The sequence below is a fragment of the Colletotrichum abscissum genome, assembly GCF_030869225.1.
Source record: "Colletotrichum abscissum strain IMI 504890 chromosome Unknown Scaffold_18.1, whole genome shotgun sequence".
Lineage (NCBI taxonomy): Eukaryota > Fungi > Ascomycota > Sordariomycetes > Glomerellales > Glomerellaceae > Colletotrichum > Colletotrichum abscissum.
Window position 1 is genome coordinate 829,736 of NW_026850076.1, and position 18,011 is coordinate 847,746.

Sequence of the window (18,011 nt, forward strand, 5' to 3'; positions counted from 1 at the left end):
TCAGGGCAGAGGAGTGGGATTGACGATTGGAGTGAGAGGAAGAAGTTGTTGCTTTGTGTAAATGTCTTTCTGGGAGGTGAAAATTTGAAAAAAGGTGAAAGGTGAAAGGTGCAAAGGTAGGAGGGCAGGTCTATGGTGGCTCACAAAAAGGAAGGAGCGACTCTCAGCTTCCTTCCTTCCAAGAAAGTCGACTACATTTTTCATGGCAAACAATTCATCACACACATGTCCCCTAGAAATTGAGAGTTGGAAACTGTGCCATCAGCTTTGGAATCTCGCCCTCCCTCACCTCAGCCTCTCTCATCTAGACCAAGTCGGCCACCAAGGGCGGGAAAGCAGGTAAGTATTCTTCGCCGAATCTGAGAGAAGGTCCATAAGAAGACCTTGAAGATGCCAGGGGCTTCCATCTTGAGAGTAAATCCTATACGGTACCTGTCTTTGTTCTTGACCATTGTTGAGGCTCGCCAATCTTAATGCAGATACTGCGACGTCCTGCTTAAGGGAAGGTCATGGCGTGTGAAGGACATATGGCTGCCAATAGGTACCCTATAATGGAACATACCATCTAGGCTTATACAGTAGTATCAAACTGTTCATTTACTTTACGTCTAGCAGGACTTCTTGCTTGAGGTCAGGCACTCTGCCCGTTTCGTGTTGGTGACACGATTCCGGAGTCTATTGAAGACAGCTGATATCTATGCAGGAAGAAGACGAGAAAAAAGCGAGTTGGGTCTGGGCGTCATATCCACGGCAGCTTAGTCCTTGACAAACCTCTTCAAGTAAATATCATTCTAATTAGATCCCATCACATGCTCATGAATGATATAGGCAGACAAGTAGTCTCTTTCTCATTCACGGCAAAGGTGGGGTCTGCGTGGAAAAGAAGGAACTAGATTACACTTTCACCTGCACCTTCCTCATCTCTCTTTATCACACCCCATATCTCTCAAACACCGTGAGACTCATCTACAACTCACTGCAATGCAATTTAAAAGGAACAAACATCACTAAAAATGACAAGAATCACAAAAAGAATGCGTGAGGCATTGAACCACACCCGATTTGAACGGATAACCTTTCGATGAACCACTGCTGGAGTCGAACGCGCTACCGTTGCGCCAGCGGTCCTATTGGATGAAAGGCATAGTTGTGTAAGAGCTGAAGTCTTGTTGCACGCGCGGCCTTCTGTCCGACGGCCCGTATGATTGGCTGTACAGGAATAACTGACCCACACCGCCTTACTTTAAGCATTGCGGAATGGGCCGACGCATGTTCTCACTTCGGCGCTCACACAAATCCGGGCCCTCCCACACAGTCCAGTCTGAGAAAGGAGAGTCATGATGCTGCAGGCACCGCACCACCGCCAACATGACTTCCAGAGCGGAGCAAGGTGGGCTCGTGACGACCCTCCCTCGCCCCGTGAGAACCAAGAAATCAAGGACACCGCATGCTGAACGTGTGTCTCGTCATGCGAGACAAGCGCGCTTGCCATCCCCAGACGCCCAGAGGGGCTCTATAGGAAACGTCTGGAGTCCTGGACTTTGGCCCTCTTGCCCATCCTGCGATAGTAGAACGTACCGAGAACCGTAGATCAGCGTTTTCTGGTGATCTAAAGCCGGGGAGCCGCGAGTCTACGACGGCAACCCCAATGCGACAGACCTTGCGGACCCTGACCACCCACCAGAGTGTTAGAGAGAAAGAGACCTCTACGCCGAAGCCGGGTCACGGCGTTCAGTGAGTGGAGACGCTCTCTGCGGCAGGCGGGGGAGGTTGTTGCAACAGGACTGGGTCTTAATGGTCCTCTGATAACACCCATCCAAACGCTTCCGAGGGTCGACGCCGCTTGCTGCCCCTCGTTTTCTCTTCTCTTTTCGCATGCATCCGGTACGTACGGTGACATCGGTCTGTTGCCCTGTACTGTGAACGGGAGTGAGTGAGAGAGCACAGACTTTTGAAACAAAAATTCCTTCTTCACCTTCTGTATCCGTCCCATGTGGGAATGAATTGGCCGCCGCGATAAGAGGATTCGCCGCTTGTGGCGCCCTGCTCGTGTCTGTGAGCTTTGAGTTTGACAACTTTGACAGAACCCGTATAGCGGGCTGCGCTGCCGTCCAGAAGCAGCCCGCTCGTCTGTGCGACAAGATTACCTGATCAGCATGTCGTCTGATCCAAGAGGCGCCATCATTGAGCTGCCTGACACAGCGGATCTCCCAAACGCGCGCAACAATATGGGATGCCTCAACCATCGAGCATACTTGCGTACATACTTGCGTACCCCGCCCTTGAATGAGACGGCCCTGAGCCAACGGAAGCGTATTAAGGCAGAACCTCGGCGCGGATGATGGATCTGCGCTGGGGGATTGGTCTGAGGAGTGGTTTCCCCGACACCAGGATGGGCCGTCTTGGACATGTTTGAAAATAAGTGTGAAACACTCCAATCGTGTGGGACGCGATCAAGATCCAACGCTGGACTGCATGAGCCCTGGCCGAGTCGTCGATTTGGAATGGACAACTTGTTTCGCCGCCCACTCGCCATCATCCGACCAAGGCAGGTCGCAGAAGATGAAGCCGTCTCTGCAGACCCGAGGCCGCTTCTCACCACCCCCAAGTCGGAGTGTGATGATCCTCCAGGTTGGACGGAGATCGGCTTGAGGTCGATCCCACACAATGCCGCCGAATCGCTCCCGGAATCCCGCTGTGTGCCGTCTTCTCATCCGAAGCTGTCCGTCTCGAGAAGCCACCGCGTCACCCCGTTTGCCAACTTACTTTGTTGGCAATATACTGCATCTGCCTTCCTCAAACGGACGAGCAGGATACGTCTTGTGGTCGCTCGGCTTTTCCGATAAGCTTGGCCATTGTGGTGTGGATGGCCGAGTCAGCCAACAAGACTTGTTCCACGGACAATTGCACGCTGTGGTTGCATGGGACCCGCTTCATCCCATTTCTGCACTGGTCTCTGATAGATTCTGCGGGTTGAGCCTTTTCGGATCCGACTTGTGAATGAACAGAACACAGCATGAAGAGCGCTCAAGTACCCGTTTGATCGACACCCGCAGCGGAAGACGCAAGACTGACTCAACGGTAGCGGAAGCACGAGAAACCACGTGTAGACTAGGCAAAATGTTAATTGAGGTCGCGAGCCGTTGATGAGGACAAGTGGCTGCGGACAAGACAACGCTAGAGCGGTAGTCGGCGTTCTTCTAGAACTATATCGGCAGATGCTCCGGACCTGTCCGTAGTAGGCTGGCGATCGACATCACCAACGCACGCCCCGTCAACGACGGACCGGTGACGAGGCGGCAGTAGTTGGATAGCTTGTCGCTTGACAGTCTGCCAACGACCATACAGACCACGTTGCGCCGTTCAGGTCAGTGAGCTATTCGACTAGCCACATGAGCTTCTCGTGTTTGAGGCAACGTTGAGAACGCCATCGGCCGACGTCGTCACACGTCGTGAAGCCAGCAACTGGCAATACGAGCCAACCCCGGCCTGTCCACCTTGGGCATGAGTGTTTGAGGATGGCACTGACGCTGAGCAGAATTTCCAAGACCGCGGTTGAGGATGCCTGGTCCGCCTGGCCAGCTATTGAAACCTCCTTCATAGAATCTGTCCTTGTGAGAACGACCCGATGATGTGTAGCAAGCATGTTGGTAATTCACATCTCAGGATCGGGCTGGCTTTTTTCGAGCCCGACGCTAGCGCGTTCTGGACCGTCTGATGTCTCCGATGAGATGTCTTTATTCCCTTTCCATGTCGACCCGAATGTCTGATAAGCTCTAGAAGTTGACTGGCGTTCGCGAAGCATGTTCGGGGGGCTTGCAGCGCGGAGACGAGCCGCAGGAATGGTGAGACGTGAATCAGTCTTGGCTCCGTCCCAAAACATGGCAATCCAAGCTCCAGTTTTTCCATCATCTCTCCTGCACGCCACATATCCCGGGGTACCTCTCACCGCAGAGGCGTCTGTTTGCATTGCCGATGTCTTGCTAGACTGTTGGCGGGTAAATAGATGCGCAAGTCAGTTCTGCAAGAGTCTGGGAAAGGTAGCCTAGGCACTTTGCTACAGCCGGCAGTCCAACCAAAGCTGTCATGACTTGAGCCGGCAGATTCGAGACTGAAGTTGAATGTAGTCGACAATCTGCATTGGGACCGCATGGTCGCAGCCACACGCACCTACCGAGAGGGCCCGTGCGAGGCCGGTCTTCAACGAAAGGGTCGGAACTGCAGCTCGGTTGAGTTGGGTTGTGATCTGCAGGCTTGACACGGTGCAAAGTCAGTCACCGCACACTTCAATAACTGCAACATTCAACGACGATTACAATACCCGGCTGTCACCGCCCTTTTGGCGAAACCTGGGCCAGGCCTGGGGCGGCTATCGCCTATTCTCCGTAGGCCTCCTAGCGATGCCTTCACCAAACGCCTAGAGACGGCATTTTAAACCAGGCCACACGTGGCGCAGGGGGGTAAAAATTGGACCTGGCTGAGCACTCGCTGCGCAGCTCACGTCAATCGTTACTGGACTGAGCAATCACGTCGCCAGACCTGGGGATATCTTCAATCCTTTGCGTGAGTGAGACACACCAGGGGTTGCACCCTGGCCCGAATGCACCGTCCCGCCAGCGAAACGCACCGTGGCTGGAGTCTTGGACGGGACGCTTGAACAAACCAGCCGAGCCGTTTGTACGCCCTGAAAGTGGACGTCGGGCATCCGGGCGAATGGGTCTCGCGGCACGCCCGGTCGCTTCACGGCAAGACAGGGGCCCGATCTGGTTCTCGATGGTGATGTGCTGAGCTGGCAGGGCATCGAAACTTGTCCAGGAGATGGATGAGCACACCGCCGATGCAGTTGACAAGTCGGTGGCAGAGAAGAAGAAAGCGCATTTGTCGAGAGATCATTGTGAGCGCAGTTTCCTTCTTCCTGATCGGTCCTGTGGGCTAAATCGGGATGCATGTCCGTATCGCTGCAAGACCGGCGGCGAACCATAATAAAACTTTGATATCGTTACGTATCCATTTTCTTTCTCAGGGTGCTGGTCGACTTGACGCCGGCCAACGATCACGGCGTCCGCCACCGCGCATCTTGTTGAGCTTTGGCCAAGCGGGAGCGAGGCCGTCAACGCCGTCAATCTTTGGACATCATTTGCCTCTGTAATGCAAAAGCTCGTGATGCAATATAGAGCGTGGCTGCGCCTGACCAAGCTAAGTTGTCGCTAGCTGGATCCGTATCTTCTCGCGATTCATCAATTGCAAAGGCAGGGCCGTGCCAGCGAGACGGGACTCTGGAATGGTGGTCGCGAGCTGTTAGCTTGGAGATTCGGCGGCGGTCGCTACTCCTCTCTGGTCTTTGGACAATTTCCGATTTGGCCCCCGTTTTGTGCAATGAGCCGGACCAGGATCATCCTCCTATCGATGCAAGGAAGACTCTGCCAGCAAAAGGCTTCGGTTGGAAAGTCAGCGATGGACAATCGCCCCCCCCCCCCCCCCCCCCTGCTTTGCCAATGATGTAACTTCAAAGAGGGACTCCCCGGTAATTCGATATGAAGAGTGCTTCCACTATGATCTGTGTGCCGCTATATGGAGCAGGCTGTAGCAGAACCTACATACCTCCTGAGCGCGCTGGTATCTGCCAGAGACCTGAGCTGCTGAGCAAAGCTGCCATTGCACAACAGCAGGTATTGTCTTTCGTGCGTAATCAAATAGACGGCCGAGGAGCATTTCGTGCGATTCGGGTCGGCTCAGTGAGGCCCCACATTGGCCCACAGGCTGGTTACAGCAGCAAGAATCTGGGCAAGGCAGGGCGGTGACCCCTCGTCGACGGGGAATTTGATGCACATATCCGTCCCCACGAGCTAATTAAGCGTCCCCTTTATTGTGCGTCGGTCATGTTACGGCAGACCGTCTTGTCCGACGGTTACGCAGCATTTTCGGTCCGTATTGACAGATGCCGACGGGACGCTCGCGGATGAGTATGAGGACGCAGTAGCCGAAGCAGAAAACGCTGCAATGACCCGAATGTCTTCAGATGAGCACATTACCGAATGAATGCATCTGCTGGCCGGCTGTTGGTTTCAGCAGAGTGGTTGGTTAGAGTCCGTCTGGCCTAACGGCTGCCCGTTTCACCAACGCTTCCGCCAACCGTCTGTGTAGCCAGTCGATTGGAACGATCTTGCTCCCTGATACTAACTGCATCGTGGATCCCTAGGATAACAAGATAGGGACTTGGGCTGTACGCAGTAGAGGCGCTGCAGACCTAGCGCCACTCGTGCAGCAACGGCGCCTTAGCTTCAATTGCTCTAGGCACGCCAGCCTGGCTTCTGGAAACAGCCTGGTCCTCGTTGGAAAGCCGCTGCGTCTCGCCCATTGGTGTGACTATCAACCAACCGGCATCCTGTGTATGGATGAGTGATCTCGCCCGCGTCGGCTGGGAAGCTATTTGCCATGGAGTACGTGTCGCTGTGCCTCTCGAGTATTGGCAACGATGTAGCAACTCGCTTGAGACGTCGTGAGAAACGGGCGATGGATCAATATTGCGGCAGAGTATAATTGCGTTCCGATTACTGAGTCGTCCGTGAGCTACTTCGATAAGCATCGCGGGTACCAAGATGGGGACGTTTTGGTAGTGGGCGATCCTTTGATGCCACCTCAGGCCACATACCTAGTCTCACTCTCAATGGCAGGGTTTGCTCCGTCAAGCAGTGACCACTTCAAGCAACAACCATCTACTATTGAAATGCTCACTTCAGAGTTCAACTCAGGTACTCCATATACGCACGAATACCTGGGCCTAGGGTGAGCGGGCAGAAGAAGGTTTGAACCAGACTGGGTAGGTCGTAGGGGTCCTATTGGGGTTGTCTTTGGATACTTCGGCTCCTAGGCCCTTCCATGCCACGTGCCGTGTGGCTGATAGCACAGAGCGGGCGGTCGGCCCTGGTGTTTCCCCTGCCAATCGTGCCATTTTGACGGTATTTCCAAAGTACGAAGAACAAATGTCCCAACGACACGGGAAACGAGATGAGCGTCTGTCGCTATCTCATGGCGGAGAATGCTTGCCTCGGGGTTGCCTGTTGGATTCTACGGCGTGTATCCGTACCCGTGCGGATACAGGAGGAAGCCGAAGCAGGCACATGCGGCGTGTATCGCATTCTGCGTATCAACGAGCTTGACACCCTCTTCTGCGGTCTGCGGCCTAGTGCTTCACTGAAAGAAAAGGTTGTTTAGCATAGCCATCGCAAGCCCATCATCACTAGAGAAGGGAGGCGCGGGAGAAGGGCCTCCAATAAGCGGAGTGTGTGCTTGGGCGGACAGGAACCATCAGGGATGGCATCCAGAGGAGGGACGGGAAGACCCAATCGAAATGGAGGGACTGGGTAACCCGATGACGACGGCGGTTTGCATAGCGCTTCCGCTGACGACGATGCTTCGTGAGCCGAGGCGGTTGTGCGTTTTCGTTTCGAAGCGAATGGTGGCAGAAGGTGAGCTGCGAACCAAGTTGGCAGCGGTCAGCCCAAGCAGTTCAGCGCAGTGTATCCATAGTCTCGTGGACGATGGGTGATTGGATTTTCTGATGGCCAGTGTCTGTCATCGGCGTAATGAGGTAAACTTGTCGACATTTGGCTGCTGGTCATGGCCGTCGTTGACAAGAATAAAGTCGCAGTGTAGTGGGATCCCTTGTCTTGTGCAACAGAAGGAGAGGGGGTGGGATCCCTACGAGGAGGGAGGAGCTTTGGCGTGTCCGAATTTTATGAAGCGGTGTCCCAGATTTCCAAGTATTGACGGCTTCATTTTGATCAACCCCAATCTAGGACACCACGAAGAATGGTGGATGGATTGGGATGGTGATGGGTGAGTGGGATTTGTTGCATGCCGGGGTATAGAAAGGAAGAGCGAAAAAAAGGGCACTGAGAGACTGAGAGGAAGGAAGTTGGGAACCCAGACGGCCGTTTCCTTCCATTTGGAGGGACCCACTTGCTGGGTTCAAGGAAGAAGGAAGGAACTTTGGACCGGGGGAAGAAGGATACCCATTTCTCTCGAACGGGGGGTCCATAGGCGGGGCAGGTCGGCAGGGAAGAGGTTATGGGAAGAGGCCGGTTCGGGGGTTCCCTGGTCCTGCCAGAGCAGTGCGACTGGCTGAGAATGGCAGACGTGGAAATTCGAACCTGCCATCCGGTGGCCCAAAGCCCTGGCCGGTGGAGGCGATTGAGTCGCAGGTACATGATCACACGCAGAGTAAGGCTTGCAGAGGAAGGTACCTTACCTGGCGGGGCAGGATCACCTCAACTTGTCGAGTACTTTCCAAGGTACGGATACAAACCTAGCATGGAAGAACAGGAAGCAGGAGCAGCAATACCCGTAGGAGCAGCAATACCCGTAGGAGCAGGAACAAGTGTCGAGAGTCAAGACGGCCCGGTCTACTGTGTGTGGGATATTGGCAAGAGGTTTCGAGCAGACGATGGCAGCAGAGAGGGAAATTCTGCGAGGCGATGGATGCTGTGCCAATAAGAAGACCAATTCGGGGTTGTTGAACCTGGCCACCGCGGGAAACAAGAGGTATCCGCCATGAATTGCTCACAGTGATGAATTATGGGTGCCGATATTGCTGCCAACTTCACCCACAAACATGACCCGGCACCCAGCGCGACCCCTCGCAAAAAGTAAGTAGGCTTAGCACTGGAGGGGCAAATCGTTGACAAGCAAGGCAATAAACAAGTCCTTGCGGTTTTCACCCACGCACGCCACGCCGTCAAGTAACCCTTGGGTTGAACCAAGGTAACTCGAGTTATGGTCACTGGTGACGGGCAACCATTGGAGATGCAATGCACAGCACAGGCACCTCTGTACTGCGTGGTGGTGCGTACATATGCTGCGGTGCTGGCTGCTGGCTGCTGCATAAGGTACCTTAGCTTGACGGACAACCCGCGCAGGGTCATGTACTGCTGGAAAATGACGAGAGTACCAGGCCAATACCGTGCGTGATGTGGACGGCCCATGGTAAGACGGGGTATATTTTCGTATCCGACCCGGGATCTGGTAGTATAACGCACGGATCTCTCGCCAAACTCTGTCTCCTTCTGTCCCTGCACAGGGTTGACACGGTCGACAACCAGAAATGAACTTGACAGGCTGCATCCGAAAAGGAAAAAAACAGAAAGAGGCTGACGTGCAAGATGGCGAGAGGAAAGAAAAAAAGGAACCAAGGAGGCGAAAAGTGCATCACCGTCATGCCCATGCAAAGTGGACTATTGCTCGTATGGGAAAGTCGATCTGCCCAGTTTGGTTCGGCTGTCAATCAACTATGCAATGCGCAACGCAGCACTGAGTCTTGACAGGGCGGGCACGGGGAGCGGCCAACAACGACGAAAATGATGATGGTGCAAGAGTATCGTGGGAGGCGAGGTTAGCCAGATGAAAATCTAATAAAAATACAAGTCTTTGAGCGGGGGCCCAGATTTTCTCATCTGTTGTCTCCGTCTTCATCAAGGCGATCAATGTTTACCATCCGTATTGATCCAAAGTCGGCATATCCCCAATTGATCCATTTTGGCGCGTTTGATTGCCACCGAATTGAAGAGATATGACCATTTTAGTGCTAAGAAATAAGACTTGCCGTCTGCCGCTTAATCCAGCTCTGAGCCTGGTGGCATCACTAGTTCTTGACCAGACACCACGATTGACCAACGCCTCCTATTTTTTCTCTTAATTCTCCGTGACGGACACCATTTGTCTGCCTTGTGCAGATTGGATTGGATCGGTCATCTCCCCCTGGAACCACCACGACCGTCTCGACGGATCTGGGCCGTCTGTACGGAGTACTCCATAGTGTATCCGTATTCTTACGAAATCAACGAGACGGGGCCCATTGGCAGTTACCAACAGCAAGTGGACATCCATCCGAACCTGAGCTTCAGGCTTCAGCTGCTCCGTAGCTACTTTCGTACCTCAGGTACGTTATGGCGTCGACCCCGCGACTTCAGTCTTGAGAGTCTGTTCGCAATGCGCAAGGCCATCATCTGGGCGTATGGCGTACCTCGCTCCAAAAGCCCGCGCGTCCATGCTGCACGGCACATGCAGAAGCCGCAAAACCACCATCGTCTTCACACGGTCTGAGCTGGCCATCTGATCTCTACCTTGCCTTACTTTGTCGTACGTACCTGTATGTTTTGCGCAGCGCCTACATGACCCCCCCACCACATCTCCCGCTTCTGTTCCGCCGAGCAAACAAAGACAACATGAACTCTGCCATTCTAGAAGAGCGGGTTGGGGCAATTGGGTCACGTGCCAACTCCTTTCGAATCACTTTCTCCCCAATATCCGTTTTCCAGGGCCTACGGAGGACCTGCGGCTACACATTGCGAACCTGAGATAGGAGTCAGAAAAGAGAGTAAATAGCGAGGAGGGGGGGGGGGGGACCAGCCGAAGCTACCTACCTTACCTAGGCCGTTGTTAGCCCCAGGAACCCTGCCCCTCAATGTACCATCGCGGCCTCCTTAAGTAGTTTACCCTGATCTTATTACAGAGTACGTAGGTACATCGCGGGCCTTGTACCTGAGAAAGGCCGTCGACCTTACACCAAGAACGTACATAGAAGCTCAGGACGAGCAATCCCCATCCATCCATACATCCATCTGCAGTCCACCCACGCTAGGTTACCGTACCTACATGACATGGTGGCTACAGTGCACAGCATGCTCTCTCAGTCTCTATGTACTGCGTGGACACTAGCTGCAAGCCCGGGGCCTCCATCCGTCTTGCGCTGTTCTCTGGGATTGGGATTGCCGGGCCCAGAGGTACAGGTACAGGTACAGGTACAGAGGTACAGGGACCAGGCCCAGGTTTAGACGAACAAAGAAAAGGGAAAACGTGCAGAGGTCCCCACCAGCAAGACGCCTCTCTTGCTGCTTTCTCTCTCTTCCCCTTCCACGTCCTTTTTCCTCCCCGTCAGTCACGTCTTGCACACACTCTCTTCCTCTCGACTGTGACTGCAAAGGTATATACTTGGTCCCTTCCCCATTTTCCGCCCTCCTTGCCAGACGCAGTATACCGTGCTGGCGGGCGCTCCCGACAAGACAAACCCAAACCTCTCCCGTCTACCGTCTTTCTTTGTCGACTTGCTCCTCGGATAGGTAGGAAGCGGAAGCCACTGGACGTCTTTTCCAATTGCGGCCCTGAATCAAACGGCGCAGACCAACAACCGCTACTAAAAGGGGGGAAAGCCAACGCTTTTTTTGCTCTCTCATCTTACCTAAGGGTAGGCTAGTAGCTTCTCCGACACCAATCTACTAATTCTTGTTACGACCGAGACAAGACGACGCATCATCCCATCCCACACACTCACACACATACACACCGACGCCTGCGAAAGGAGAAAAAAACCGAGGATAGGAGAGCCACGCCATCGCCCTGCCATCTCCAAAACATACCTGGGATCTGTCGAACCTTGAACTTGCGACGACACGCGAACCTGCCGCAAACGTGCATTTGCACCTACCTGTACACCCATCTGCCCAGCAACCCATTTCCTGCTGAACTCCGACGGCATCGAACTTTTTTTTTCCTCTCCCCTTCTTCGGCCGTTCTCTGGATTGCAGTTTATCCGTCCTCTCGTCGCCAACTCTCACACCATCCTTTTTCGACACCCTGCAATCATGCATGTTCAGCCTGCTTTCCATCCGACCCAGCATTGTTGATACAACCATTTGAAACACCCTGCCAGGCTTCCCAGGTTCTTGTGTGACAACCCGCCACAGCCACATACCCGGGACCGACCTCTGCCTTCTTGTTCGCTTTCCTGTTGGCATTACCAGTCACACGGGTGGATCCCAGATCCTCATCGCCTATACCGTCCCTATTCTGATATCACCTTTCCGATTCTTAAAATATACTTGACGCCCAGCTCTCTCCTACATTACGAGGTGCCCCACGATTTGACGATTCGCGCCCTCCGATTCGAACAAGCCGCCGACTACTTCACCCTTTCACGGCACGTTTGCCTCCCCCCGCTGCCGACTTCACCTGATCGCGCAGTCTTGGACGCGGCGCTTTCCTAATGTTCAGTCGGTCTCGGAAGGGTTCGAAAGGGTTCGGCTTTGGATCTTCAAGCACCAAAGACAGTCAGGTTAACCACCTTCTCGATCTTGGTCTTGTGAGCCCCAAGGCCATTCAAGACCCCTACCGTCCTGGTACCGCTACAACGACAAGGACGAACAATACGTGGACGGATGCGCCGTCCTTTCCAGAGAAGAGTACGTAGGCCCCCATTTGACTCCGATGCATGACTGCTTAAGCGTCGCGAATTGACTTTCCGTCCGAACGACCGACGCTCAATCTGTTGCTTGACGTCCAAACTTGGGGAAAAGTTACTCTTGCTAACCATTCTGCACACAGACGTCTCAATAGCTCGCGGCACAGGACAGCGCTCCAACGCATCAGTTCGATCCGGAGACAGCGCACATCGAAGAGGCGACAGCTACTCATCCAACAACATGGCATCAGGCGCCGGCCGCAACAGGAGGGAGCGCACCTTTGTAGGGAGCGAATGCGCAGTATGCGAGGAGCCATTGGAGCACACCCTGCGCGGAGAGCGCATTCTACAATTCTCGTGCTCGCACGTATCTCACGAAGCTTGCTTCTACGAGTTTATTCGCGAATTCGAATCGCAATATTGCCCCTCGTGCGATGCGCCTCTCCATCTCGACACTAGTCGGGGCGGCAATGTCTTGGATATTGGTAAGCGCACTCCCATGTCTTGCTCGCCTGAGACATGGCTAATTCTTTTGCAGAAAAAATCAGCAACCTCGTTCGATCTGTCTCATCCACCGACACTAGGTCAAATCACACCCCTACGCCCACGGCTACGCCATGGGACAACCCAACGCCCACTCCACGCCCCACCAGCATCGAGTCAAACCAGCGAAATATGGCCAGCACCCACACCCGCGAAAGCGCGCCCCGAAGCACTGGACGCGACAGGGAGAGCAGCCAGCCACCGGCTTCCGAGAGGTACGGCCCTTCAAGGCACGCTCGCAGCGATAGCGAGGCCACCGGCGTTGCATCGTCTGGTGGCTACCCCGAAACAACCCAAAGCGGCCCGCCGCGCAGACACGATTATGATGTCCAGGCAATGGAGACCACACCAGGCAGCCCCCGCGCGATTACGAGGAATCCGATCCCGGCACCGACAGTGACGGTTCGATCCGAGTTTCCCACCATCAACAGGTCTCGGCAGCAGCAGACTTTGACCTGCCTTATCACCGTAGAAGTACCCGACAACAAGTGGCGGCCCGATCCCGAAGATCTTGGATCAGCCCCGCCAGGCCCGCCTGCAGTGAATGCCCGAATCGACGAGGCGTTTGCGCGACCGCCCTCCCCGGCCCGAAGTGCGCCTCGATTCTATCCCTACGAGTCTCGGGAAGTACTGGAGGAACAAACCGAGAATTTGAGAAACCGTGTGGACAACTGGCATGGGCTCGATTTCAGCAGGTGAGATTTTGGCACACATTCCGTGCATGCCTGCGGCCAATGACATGACTGACACACCCCAGATTTGGCAAACTGCGGCTCTATGGCACACTACGTGTCGGCAAGGATAAAGCATCCTGGCAGGAGCTGGAATGCTTCCTGTTCGCTGAAATGTTGATTTGCGTAAAGGAGAAGAAGGTAGCCCTTGCAGGGCAGTGGGATGAAAACGGCATGCCCAAGAAGACCACCCGTTGCACACTCAAAGGATCCATTCTCATCAAGAAACATCTCAACGAGGTCTCGGAAACGGGCAACAGTGAGACACCTTCCTCTTTACCATTCAGGCCTGGACGTTAACCATTCGGCAGTTGATGAGAACATTCTTACACTCAACCTTTCTGTCGCGGAGCTGCCGCAGTTCCACCTTAGATTCGAGAACCGCAATCAGCTCAAGCTGTGGCACCAAGCGCTACTCGACTTGAACGCTGTCGAAACGTCGCCAGTCCGCAGTCCAGAGTACGACCGTGGAGAATTCTCCGAGACGGACGAGGATGACTGGCAGCGTGGATCGCGACAGCAAAGGGTGTCGTCAATTGCCTCGTCATGGGGCGGCCCTAAATCCACCACAACGGCGCCCACCGAGTACACCAACTTCCAGAGAAGCCCGACAATGCCGGCTTCCATCCACGTTCCTATCGACGTGGTCGTGGTCGTTCCCATCTCATCGTCGATGCAAGGCGTCAAGATCAACCTGGTTCGCGATGCTCTCAAATTCATGGTCAACACCCTCGGCGAGAGAGATAGGATGGGACTGGTCACCTTTGGATCGGGCGGCGGCGGCGTACCCATCGTGGGCATGACCACAAAGGCGTGGCCCGGTTGGGGCAACGTATTGGGCTCCATCAAGCCGGTTGGGCAAAAGAGCCACCGCGCCGACGTGGTTGAGGGTGCTAATGTCGCCATGGACTTGCTCATGCAGCGCAAGTACAACAACCCGATCGCTACCATTATGCTCATCAGTGACGCCTCTACTTCGGACGCCGACAGCGTCGACTTTGTCGTGTCGAGAGCCGAAGCAGCCAAGATCACCATTCACTCCTTTGGCCTCGGCATGACGCACAAGCCCGATACCATGATTGAGCTCTCTACCCGCACCAAGGCATCTTACACCTACGTCAAGGACTGGATGATGCTTCGCGAGTGCCTTGCCGGCTGCCTCGGCGCCATGCAGACACTCTCTCACCAAAACGTGAAGCTCAAGCTGAAGCTGCCTGAAGGATCTCCGGCCAAGTTCCACAAGATCAGCGGCGCCTTGCAGATTACCAAGCGCGCCACGGGTCGTGACGCTGAGGCCTCCCTGGGCGATCTTAGATTCGGTGACAAGCGCGACGTCTTGGTGCAGCTTGTCATTGTGCCGGATAACACGTCTCAGGAACAACTACCGCAGGATCCTTGGGACAACATCGTCTCGGGTCTGGAGGCGCTCGGCGGAGCTGGCGATGGCGACGACCAGCGGGTGACATCTGTCGAGGAGGTGCCTCTCATCCAGGCCGACCTTACATGGGGTGACATTCTCCGAGATGGCACGCTCTCCCATCTTCCCCGCCCGTCTCTGCTAGCTATCACTATGCTTCCGGCCCAAGCGAAAAACAAGAATTCGTGGGCAGGATCGCCCCCGATCCCCCCTCACCCGCACATCGTCCAGCGGCGCATGGAGCTGCTGACGTCGGATATGCTAACCCGCGCCTTGACCCTCGTGTCACGCGGTCAGCACGACCGAGCGCACACTCTACTTAACGAGACCCGATCTATTCTGAAGGGTCTCGGAAAAGGCGGTCTGCCTCCGATCCCTCCCCCGACGGCACCGCCGACGAGATCCCTCCCATCCACCCCGCACCCCGGCAACGATGCCTCACCCTCCATCACTCCCGACAGAAAACAAACTCCATCGCCCACTCAATCGGCCAACTCATCCGCCGTCAATGGCTACCAGGCCACTGGCATTGGACGCAGTCGGTCCAACGATGGCCTCGGCCTCGGTGCCGGTATCGATGCCAACACCGTTGCCGCTCTGGACCACGAGCTCGAGAGCAGTCTCGAATGGATCAGCCACCCTGCGGTCTTTGGCCGCGACAGTCGCAAAGCTGTTCTCCAAGCGATTGGAGTGATCAGCTCCCAGCGAGCCTTCACCTTCCGCACGCCGATTGAATCCCTCTGGTCTGGTCGCGTGGCGGGTGTGAAGAAGCTCACCAGCAAGAGCCGTGAGTGGCGCGAGGAGGGTGGCGGCGAGGGCGGCATCATGGAGGAGGCCTAAGTGACCTCCTCGATATGCCATACTTTTCTCTGACTAAATGGGAACACTTGGACTGCCTGAACGACCAGGCGGCGGCGTATTGGTTCCTTGGGAAAACACTTACTTACGGTCGTTACTTGGCACGGGCTCATCTTTGCCAACCATCATACCCCCTGATCTACAGCTGATTTGTTTTTTGTTACCGATATAGCTGCTTTGCTCACGTCTTTACCGCACCGCAGCATGCTTTGCCGGAAAGATACCACAAATGTTTTTTGCTATTTTTATTCCTTTATTACCTACTATGTTTTCGAGCACGCTTTTTTTGTCACGCGAGACAACTCGTCGTGCCGTCGCATCTCATGAAAGCTTTCTCGCGCTGCCACGTCACCGAGAGCCTTACAAATCATGTAATTTCGCTTCTTATTGTCATGTCACTGATGTCTGGAGAATGGGAGGAGGGAAACTGGATGAAGGGAGTGGGTAGTGGGCTCGGCTGCGAAAAAGCATGCTTCTTGTACATGTTTGGGAATGAACGACACGGACGTGTGGAAGAGTAGAGCAATACTACTTGCTGTTGACATGCCACATCAGATTGCTTTTTGTGACTTGAGTGAATGTGGCCGTTGCTGAGCGGATGAGTCTTTTGAATTTCAGCAACCACGCTGAGTATCCGTTGGTACGGCTGTCGAATATACATCGAGTCTTGGCTTGACAAATTCTTTTCATTTAACTGAGCTGGACTGGTGGAACTTCACAGCCCCTATCCCAACTGCGATGATACTACACTGACAACAATCAGAATCCGAGTCACTCTGGCATGGGCATCACGGGAAAGGACTTGTTTGAAAAACACAACACGAGTTCCAGTCTATAGCTGCGAGCTAGGCACATGTAACTTCAAGACATACTCCCCCATCCAAAACCTGTTTTTTCTGCCCCTTTTCTTGTTTTTCTTCTTCTTGATGTCGCCGCGAGACTCCATGTAGCTTCCGATTCTAACTCGTGAAGGTGACAAGAAGCTGCAAAGTTTGGTTCATTGCGTTAGACGGAAAGGCCGTTGTGCAGGTAGGGGGAGGCATGTAAGGGCGGTAAGAGACTTACTCTATTCCTTCTTGTCGGTGGCCTCGTACTTGTCCTCGGGATAGGGTCCGAATTCGGTGGTCTGGCGCTTGGAGTTCTTGCCGTTACCCTCGTACTTGTCCTCTGGGTAGGGGCCGAACTCTGTAGTCTGGCGCTTGGAGTTCTTGCTCTCGTACTTATCCTCCGGGTAGGGTCCGAACTCGGTGGTCTGGCGTCTAGAGTTTTTGGCTTCGTACTTGTCTTCGGGATAAGGTCCGAACTCGGTCGTTTGACGCTTGGAGTTGCTGCTCTCGTACTTGTCCTCTGGATAAGGACCAAACTCGGTTGTCTGGCGCTTCTCCTTCATGCTGTTGCTGTCGTACTTGTCTTCGGGATAGGGTCCGAATTCCGTAGTCTGACGCTTCTCCTTCATGCTGTTGCTGTCGTACTTGTCTTCGGGGTAGGGGCCAAACTCTGTGGTTTGACGCTTCTCCTTCATGCTGTTTCCCTCATACTTGTCCTCGGGATAGGGCCCAAACTCGGTGGTCTGTCGCTTCGAGCTCTTGCCCTGGTAACTGTCTTCAGGGTACGGACCGAACTCCGTGGTCTGGCGTTTCGTTCTGCCCTCGTACTTGTCCTCAGGGTACGGGCCAAACTCTGTCGTCTGGCGTCTTTGGTTGTCCTTGCCCTGGTAGTTATCTTCAGGGTAAGGACCAAATTCTGTAGTCTGACGCTTTCCATTCTCCTGTCCCTGGTAGCTATCCTCGGGGTAGGGACCAAACTCGGTCGTCTGGCGCCTCTGGCTCGCCTTACCCTGGTAGCTGTCTTCAGGGTAAGGGCCGAACTCGGTAGTCTGGCGCTTGCTGTTCTCCTTGCCCTGGTAACTGTCCTCAGGATAGGGACCGAACTCGGTGGTTTGGCGCTTCTCCGGAACGGCGAGCTTGGCACCCGGGGCGGCGGCGGCAAGGCTTGCAGCGAAGGCAAGGATGGCGGTGACCTTTGTCATATGCATGATGGCGTTTGGAGTTATGAGAGGAAGGATGACTTTTGCTTGAAGAAGGTTGCTAGAGGCAAGGTGAAGACTGAAGATTTTGAAGAAGCTTGGAAGACTGTGAAGGTGTTTGACTTGATGAGTGAGTGAAGAAACCTTTTGCTGTTTCCGGGATAGATTGCACCCTTAAATATCCATTTTTCTGTTCAACTT

At 54.3% G+C, this 18,011-nt stretch overlaps 4 protein-coding genes across 4 annotated transcripts; 2 read left to right on the forward strand and 2 right to left on the reverse strand.

Moving 5' to 3' along the window:
* Positions 1-1,434: 1,434 nt before the first annotated feature.
* On the reverse strand, positions 1,435-2,410 carry CABS01_08274 (uncharacterized protein; the record flags this gene model as incomplete). The annotated part of the gene is made up of 3 exons (XM_060541635.1): positions 1,435-1,704; positions 1,893-2,130; positions 2,268-2,410. The coding sequence occupies 3 exons, from the start codon at positions 2,408-2,410 to the stop codon at positions 1,435-1,437; spliced, it is 651 nt and encodes a 216-aa protein (XP_060402439.1).
* A 9,630-nt stretch (positions 2,411-12,040) lies between these two features.
* CABS01_08275 (von Willebrand factor type A domain-containing protein) lies at positions 12,041-15,766 on the forward strand (the record flags this gene model as incomplete). The annotated part of the gene is made up of 5 exons (XM_060541636.1): positions 12,041-12,236; positions 12,379-12,720; positions 12,774-13,473; positions 13,536-13,768; positions 13,821-15,766. 5 exons carry the CDS (start codon positions 12,041-12,043, stop codon positions 15,764-15,766), a joined length of 3,417 nt encoding a protein of 1,138 aa, XP_060402440.1.
* A 510-nt stretch (positions 15,767-16,276) lies between these two features.
* On the forward strand, positions 16,277-16,378 carry CABS01_08276 (uncharacterized protein; the record flags this gene model as incomplete). Its single annotated transcript, XM_060541637.1, has 1 exon — positions 16,277-16,378. The coding sequence occupies one exon, from the start codon at positions 16,277-16,279 to the stop codon at positions 16,376-16,378; it is 102 nt and encodes a 33-aa protein (XP_060402441.1).
* A 472-nt stretch (positions 16,379-16,850) lies between these two features.
* CABS01_08277 (uncharacterized protein) lies at positions 16,851-17,819 on the reverse strand (the record flags this gene model as incomplete). The annotated part of the gene is made up of 1 exon (XM_060541638.1): positions 16,851-17,819. The coding sequence occupies one exon, from the start codon at positions 17,817-17,819 to the stop codon at positions 16,851-16,853; it is 969 nt and encodes a 322-aa protein (XP_060402442.1).
* Between the last annotated feature and the right edge of the window lie 192 nt (positions 17,820-18,011).